This window comes from Olea europaea, unplaced genomic scaffold (assembly GCF_002742605.1).
Source record: "Olea europaea var. sylvestris unplaced genomic scaffold, O_europaea_v1 scaffold1314, whole genome shotgun sequence".
NCBI lineage: Eukaryota > Viridiplantae > Streptophyta > Magnoliopsida > Lamiales > Oleaceae > Olea > Olea europaea.
Window position 1 is genome coordinate 264095 of NW_019230613.1, and position 8442 is coordinate 272536.

At 34.0% G+C, this 8442-nt stretch overlaps 1 protein-coding gene across 2 annotated transcripts; it reads left to right on the plus strand.

Annotated features, from left to right (window-relative positions):
* The first annotated feature begins 249 nt into the window (after positions 1–249).
* On the plus strand, positions 250–1872 carry LOC111374921 (GATA transcription factor 5-like). Of its 2 annotated transcripts, none has more exons than XM_022997685.1 (3): positions 250–480; positions 559–881; positions 978–1872. In XM_022997685.1, exons 2-3 carry the CDS (start codon positions 573–575, stop codon positions 1674–1676), a joined length of 1008 nt encoding a protein of 335 aa, XP_022853453.1. In that variant the 5' UTR covers positions 250–480; positions 559–572; the 3' UTR covers positions 1677–1872. The 2 variants fall into 2 exon arrangements, with proteins under 2 accessions (XP_022853453.1, XP_022853452.1); XM_022997684.1 differs by having other exon boundaries at positions 255–471.
* Positions 1873–8442: the final 6570 nt, after the last annotated feature.

An 8442-nucleotide genomic window follows, 5' to 3' on the forward strand; every position in this document is an offset into this window, starting at 1 on the left:
AAGGTGTCAAACGGGGCTTAATGGTAAAGGGTCTTTGAAATTTTGTAAAGAATTAGAAGAATGCAAAAATAAATGAATCTGAAATTTAAGAACCGAGTGTAAATAAAACGGCTCTCACTTTCGATTTTTTCCCTACTTTTCGAAAGTTTGAACCTCCGTTGGAAACAGCCATGGTCAAATGTCAACGTAAAATCTTGGTTTCCTGGCGATTCGGTCAATTTCATGCCAAACCTATTCCTTGTCCACTCCATGCATCCTAAGAATAGTCTCACGCAGGCACAGCCTGCCAGAATGAGTTAATATTCCATACGTAACACCCCACCGTAACACACAAAATTTATTTTTGAAAGGAAAAGCATAAACCATTAACTCACCATCAGTTTCGCCACGAACAAGTCCTCATTTCAGTGCCCTCTTTCTTTTTATCCTCATCTTTCTCCATCCTCTTTTTAATCTTATCACTCTCAACAGGTAACAAACGTAAGTTCTTACATAAAATAAAAAGGGTTTAAATGTTTTGGGTTGGTTTTTTAATTGGTTGTGTTGTGTAATTTACAGGAGTTTTTTATATTATGGAGTGCATTGAAGCAAGAGCGTTGAAATCGAGCTTTCTTTCTCAAACTTCCATGAAAGCTAATTCACAAGTGCTGTTTAACGATGATGGGTGGTGTTGGAGTGGAATTAACAGCGGTCCATGTGATGATTTTCCGGTTGAGGACCTTCTTAATCTTGATTTTTCTGATAAGGATTTTCAAGAGGGGTTGTTTTTAAATGAAGATGGACAAGAGAAGGGTGTACAGCACAGAAATTCGAATTCTTCATCCACTTTTTCTGGCGTCGATGACTTTGATAACGTCCCCTCAGGCGAACTCTCCGTTCCGGTAACGGTTTTTTGAAAACTTTCCATGGTTTCTTCATTTTTTGGAATAAAGAAAAATACTAAAGAAAAAGAACCCATTTTTTGAATTTGTTTACAGATTGATGATTTGGAGAATCTCGAGTGGCTTTCTCAATTTGTGGATGATTCTACGTCAGGGGTTTCATTATTATGTCCGGACGGAAGTTTCATGGAGAAGGCTGGAGAATTTTCGGAGAACCAAATTGTACCGGTGAGTAGACCGGTGGTTCAGAAAATCCGTGTTCCATGTTTCCCGTTGCCGGTTCCGGGAAAAGCAAGGAGCAAACGGCAAAGGCCGAATGGGAAGACTTGGTCCTTGTCGTCACCGGCGTTGAGCGCCGCCGAATCTTCTTCTACGACGTCGTCTTCAATTGGGTCCTCCACGTTGTCTCCTTTTGTGTTAAAAACCCCGGTTCATGACATGGATTGGTTTTCCTACGTGGAAAAACCGCCAGCGAAGAAGCAAAAGAGAAAACCAAAGGCTGAAAGCGGTTCAGTGTCGGGCAGTTCCCAGACTCTTCGTCGGTGTACCCACTGTCTGGTTCAGAAGACTCCACAGTGGCGAACCGGGCCGTTGGGTCCCAAAACCTTGTGCAACGCTTGTGGTGTGAGGTACAAGTCCGGTCGACTTTTCCCTGAGTATAGACCGGCTTGTAGTCCCACTTTCTCTCAAGATGTCCACTCGAATAGTCACCGGAAGGTTTTGGAAATGCGGCGGAAGAAGGAAGTTCTTGGGGTGGCAGACACCGGTCCGACCCCAATCAATCCGTGTTTCTGAGGTTAGGATAGGATTTATTATGAACCGGTTATCGAAACCGGTCCGGTAGGTCTAGCTAGGCTGCGGTTCAAATGTACAATTTTGGTGGTGGATAGTAGGCTGGTAGGTGGTAGGCATAGATCTTCTACGGAAATTGTTGAGGTTATGAATTTAGGTTTTAATTTTAATTAAATTTAATTTTGGTTGTAATTTTTTACTTGCAGTTTTAAATTTAATGAAGAGAGGCCTATAATTAGTTTAATTAATTAAATTTTCGATTATGGGTTTTGTTAATTACTCTTACTTATGTATACTTTATGAAGAATTCGAAACGGTCGAGCGGTTTTTGGTGGATAGTGGGCATTGAAAAGGGGAAAGTAGCACGAAGTTTTGGTGCACTCAAATTCTTTTGGGCCCATTGGGTTTCATGTCATTAGGTAAGTTGGAGCCCACAGTAGTTGTGTGGTCTTACCCACTTTTGGCGAGATTTTAGAAATTAAAATATCTCCTTGTAATAGAGGTAAAAAACAAACACGCACTATTTCACAAAATTCCTAAATTTGAATTTTAAACGATTATTAATATTTTAATGGGAGACACGTATTATCACTAGTGTACTAGTAGTGGAGTCCACAATCCTACAATTGTTGATCAACTTTAGTTTTTTCCTTCATTTTAATCTTGGGATGGGAGCTACGACAAAGGCTGCTACTTAAAATCAATACTTTACGGCGCCTTTTGGAAGTGATTTTTCAACCAAAAAAATTGATTTTGTTGGCCGTTATTTCACTATTTCAGTAATAATTTTTGACTTCTTCTCTCACAATTGACTCTCATTTTTCTTCTAACGGTCAAAAAATCAATTTTGAAAATAACTACCAAATAGACCCCGGGACATTGGCTTCCACCAACAATGAACTATTAAGGATCACATCCCGCACATATTCTACATTATAGCTTGCAACTGAATCAGCTTCTACTTCTAGGAGATCAAACAGAGCTCGATTAGTTTTTGCTAGACGAGAAATAAAGAACATAACCAATACAGGGAACAAGGGAATACCGGACCATATCTGCTATCACGCCACGACAATCTCACTCGAATTATGGGGACCCACACATATTAGTAAACCTATGCTCGAGAGATAGCTGTCCATACACTAATAAGGGATGTATGGATTCCTATCCCTTCTTACCCTGAAAAAGTAGGGGCATCTTACGTTCTTGAATCGATAACCAGCTTTCAGTACAGTATAATGGGGTACCCCGCCAGAACCATACGTGCAAGTTTCCTTGCATGTGGCTCGTTTGTGCTTTTCGAGGCACTGCTTGTGACCCAAATTTATTTGCAACTTAATATAGCATGATTCTAAGGCTCCATTTTGCAAACCTTATAAATCAACTTATAATCGATCAAACTTCATTTTCAATGGTGCATTTCAATTTATACGCATGTATTATTCACTTATCTAATACTTATTTCTATCTATTTATATATTCTTTCAAAACGGGGGCTAATAAATTATTTGCTACTTAGTTACGGAGTATCTACTTAGTTTTTTAAGCCAAGTTATCTATGAAGTTGTAATTCTTATACAAACTTGAGTTTATATTGAATTGAACATGGGTAATTAGCAATTTCACCTTTCACCTTTCATTGCGTAAAATATCATTTTCATCAATTTTCAATAAAATGACGATTTCACCCCTCTATTCAAATAAAACAAAAAGAAAAGAAAAGAAAAATAAATAACTAATTGTAATCATAGTTCTAAATTTTTCAAAATATTACAAATAAGTCCTAAATTCTCTACTACCACCACTTTCATAACCCCACCAGATCACCACCTATAGATTCACATAACACCACCTTTTGGCCACAACACCTATCAGACTCCATCACCACCAGCCTCGTCTCACTCTCCCCAATATCCTCCTCCATAATATTGGTCACCAATCTGTCTGAAACAACCACATTTATAACCTAAAATACCAAACTACCATATACAACCCTTCACGACAATCCTACTTTTAGCGCCATCCATGGTCGCGTTCCACCACTGACGGTTACCCTCATCTCGACAAACATGTACATGGCCTCACATGAATCAAAACTGCCTCAAATTATTTTGTTGTCATTCTAGAACATTCGGCAATGACTACGTTCATTTTGCCAAACTCTTATCCTTCAATTCATGCATCCCACAACACTAAATTCCCAAATTGACATCAATTGAACCATCAACAAGCCTAAACGACAATGGGTATGAATCTAATTGAACAAATTATCCCCTTAACTGTTTCAATTTTTGGTCCAAATCTTTCTACAGGTGCGATGCATAGCGAGAGCTGTCTGACCAAAATTGGTAGTTCCTAAATGCTCCAATCTTTCAAATTCGTATGTGGGAGGATGGCTGGGGAGCAAGGCGACGTTGGTGGTGGTGGAATCCAGTGGGCATGGTGGTTGAAGGTGGTGCTATGTGGATCTATATATGGCAATTTGGTAGGTTGTGAAAGTGGTGGTGGTGGAGAATTTATGATTTTTTTGTAATTTTTAAAAATTTAAGGACTATGGTTGCAGTTGGTAATTCATCTTTTCTTTTTGTTTTATTTGAATAGGAAGGTAAAATCGTCATTTTATTGAAAAATGGATGAAAATGACCTTTTGCCCAATGAACGGTGAAAGGTAGGGATGAAAATGTCAAAAAATTAAAGGTAAGAACATTTTGCACAATATCATTGAAATATAGGGATATTTTGTGCTAATTACCCAATTGAACATTACTACATTCAGTACACATGTAATAGAATTTATATGCTTATCTCGTTCATATTATTCAATCGTGTATAGCAATTGTGCTCATAAGAGACTTTATAGTTAAAATTGAACTTTCGTATTTTCTTGATTTTATTGCAATGAAATTGAATCTGATAATTCAATGCACCAATTTGTGTGGGTGGTTTACTAGTCAGAGTGCCTTATTCTTCAATGCAAAGACTTCGACTTCATTTTTTCTAAAGGCAGAAAAGACACCAATGGAGCGTTGGCATTGATATTGAAGATTCAATTGGAGTGATGATGGCATTAATTAATGGGCCTTCTCGTGAATAATTAGTGTAGCCTAAAGTTACACTCGGACACAAGCATGCCATGTGGGAGTTGGATGGCATCATTATTTCTTGTTTCGCTCGTATTTGTCATCCTTTAACAAATTAAATTATTTGCTACAATAATATTCTCCATCACATATTCACACAATACGATATTCTACACACAAACTAATAAATATGTATTTTTTTAATTTTAACCACACATTCTTAAAAAAATTCTATTCAAAACTCTATAATTTTTACCATAACTGGGGACAAACACGCTCTTCATATTTTGATGTTTGATTATTTTCAACATTTTTACTATTGTTTTTAACTTTTATATAATAAAAAAACTATTTCTCATTTAATTTATAATAAAATTCCGTGTAGGTCATGGACTGCGATTTTGTAAGTGTGTTTTTTTTTTTTTTTTTCCTAAATATTTATTATGAACGGTCTTCACGTTGATGTAGCATGAGATTGACGTTCACGATCACATTAGACTTTTAAAACAAAAGTCCAGCAATTAACAAGAAATGATGCTACATGTAGTGAGTAATTTAACTGAAATTGTGTTTTTTTTTTTTTTTTCGTTGACTCTAACTCTACTCCAATGCAACTTTCTTAGAAGTTCTCATAAAAGTAGGAATTCATTGTTAATTTACAAATATATTCATTTTCATTCCACTTTGATTAAATTCATGCCTAATGTACTTTTCAGCTCAAGTACTTTCATTTGAATTCAAGAAACAATTCAGCAAAGTAATAAATAATTCTTTGTTTTCTCATCTTCATTCACTATAAGGATTTTTAATCAATCGATAGGCTTATATGTGTGAATAATTGTGTGTTATATTAAAAGTTATCGAATTCGGTTAATCCCAGTTAAAAGTGATCTAATAAGGTTTCGATTTTGGGCCGTTATACATCCAATTAAAATGTAGGTTTACATATGTGTAGAGATCGACCCAAGTCCCTAATTCTATGATGGGCCGAATTAGGTCAAAGGGTATCACTATATAAATACGGTTATGGTCTCTAGATCACACGTACGTATTATTCATTCTCTTCCGCATCCCATCACAAAGAGAAAAAAATGTGACTGCGTGTAGATTTGAAAGACAAAATCGCAAAATTCAATCATTGTATTAACCATGTCTGATTCAGGTACGTTTCTACTATAATTCATATATTTTTTGATGATCCAACATGAAGATCCGGTGATTTAAAGCAATAAATTATCCTACATTCACAACTTATACAATTTTCAGAAATTATTATTCGATGAAAATACAAAACATGGGATCTCATGACAACCTAGAATAATTGGTTAATATTCCAGTTTCCATTCTCTTTGAATTCACTCTCTGGTTCTAATTGGTTGTAGCTGTTCGGGGTGGGATAGCATGATTTTTCTATTTATTCTAGCGTTTGGAACCATTCATTTAGATATATATACGGCTGGGAGAATATAATCTAATGGGTGAACACAATATTTATTGGATTTTTTTTTTCCCATTCTCTTTCTTTCCTTTTCTTTTATTTAACTATTCTAATTGAAAAAAATATAAAATCATTTTATCCTTTATAAAATTGATCAAAATTAAGGTCAGATGTTTGATCTTTGAAAGAAAATCGCTCAGATATCCTTCCGTTGTGCAAGTTTAAAAGGATCAAAATCGCCCCCAGGGCACATATCCAAGTGGTAAAAGGGGGGGGGGGGGGAGTGAAGAAATCCAACTTTACTTGAGGCTACTGCGTCAAGGGTTCGAATCCTGAAATATGGATTTGGCTCTTGGATAAGTGCAAGTGTACAAGCAGCCTTCCATCCTATACCCTTGGAGGCATAACCTGCGATTTACTTCCCTCACGATACTCCAGGGCAAAGGCGGTGGGGGTCCCTTAAGGTTGGGGTTCAACCTTTTTAAAAGGATCAAAATAAAAATATGAAAGATTGGAAACCAAGACAGACAGTAATTATCCGTACAATTAATGCAGCTAAATTAAGTGGGCCCCAGATGAGCAAAGTCAAGCTCAATATTAATGACTGTAATTGGATCAAATATTTAGCCCAAAGCTCCCTGCCTGTATCATTGTAAATTCGGTCCAAAACATGATGGGTACAATGGATTAAAATTTAGGCTGGCCCGGCTCAAAGAAGACTCGTTCATTAACATTAGGCCCATACTGTTTCTAGTATTATTTTCTTTCTTTTTTCGCTACTAGTTTTCCACCTGTGCAATGAACGAGTTATGTCATTTTTTAGGTAATATTAACGGGTTAAAATATCTATTTATTTCTCCCAATAAATCTACAAATTTGATTAATTGTTGCGTAAAGAAATGGAGAAAAGAAGTATATATATTTTTATAGATGTTACGTAACGGAATGGAGAAAAGTAGGAAAAATATTATAACTATTTATAACCCATATAAATTTTATAGTGATAATAATTTGATTAGAAATTTTTACGTCCAAAAAGAAAAAATTTGACGTCATACACCTAAATTTTTTTTAAAGAAAATGATATAAATTATATTGAGAAAAATATCGCGACAAAATAATAAACATTAATAAAATAATTGATTTTTTTTAGAAAAAAAGACGAGTTATATGCATTTTTTAACACACACATTTGATGTACATTTAACTATTTTTGATATTCATTTAGACAATTCGATATGTCTATGATATAGTTCTCAAAATAAATTTCGAGAGAATATCGAAAATTTATGCATTCGACTACCGTACAATCATCGATAAATTTATAAAATTAGCTTGATATCGAAATTTTTAATTTTTTAAATGATATCTCTTTTGACATTAAAAAAATCTAAAAGTTTAATAGGAAATTTTCTAAATGACGTCAAAAATTATTGTCCCGAAAAAATAATAAACATTAATAAAATAATTGATTTTTCTTAGGAAAAAAGACAAGTTATAGGCATTTTTTAATACAAACATTTGATATACGTTTAATTATTTTCGATATTCAATTAGATCAATCGATATGTTTATGATATAGTTCTTAAAATGAGTTTCGAGAGAATATAGAAGATTTATGACAGATATTTATTAAAAAAAAAACTAAATAAATCACCCAATAAAAAAAATTGGCAAAAAAAAAAAAAAAAAAAAAAAAAAAAAAAAAAAAAAAAAAAAAACCAAAAAAAAAAAATGGAAAAAAAAAAAAAAAAAAAAAACAAACAAACAAACAAAGAGAAAGTCTGTGCATCACGAAGCATGCACGAAGCAATTTTGCTCCTGGGTGCTAGGGGCAATTATTTTTTATTTTGTTATTTGTGTCAAATTTTTTTTCAGTGGGTGATACATAATATTTTTTTTTTTAAGAATATGATGTACATTATATTGAGAAAATTGTCGCGAAAAAATAATAAATATTAATAAAATAATTGATTTTTTAAAGAAAAAAGACGAGTTATATGCATTTTTTAACACACACGTTTTATCTACGTTTAAATATTTTCAATATTCATTTAGATCATTAAATGTGTCTATGACATAGTTCTCGAAATGCGTTTCGAGAGATTATAGAAGATTTATGCATTCGACTACCGTACAATTGTCGAAGAATTTATAAAGTTAGTTTGTTATTGAAATTCTTAATTTTTTAAATGATGTCTCTTTTGACATTAACAAAATTTAAAAGTTTATTAGGAAATCTTTTAAATGA

Bases quoted from the DNA above. Each gene is read 5' to 3' on its own strand.
- LOC111374921 (XM_022997685.1), top strand. From the start codon at position 573: ATGGAGTGCATTGAAGCAAGAGCGTTGAAATCGAGCTTTCTTTCTCAA. The intron at 882-977 runs GTAACGGTTTTT...ATTTGTTTACAG, and splicing joins CAGGCGAACTCTCCGTTCCG to ATTGATGATTTGGAGAATCT.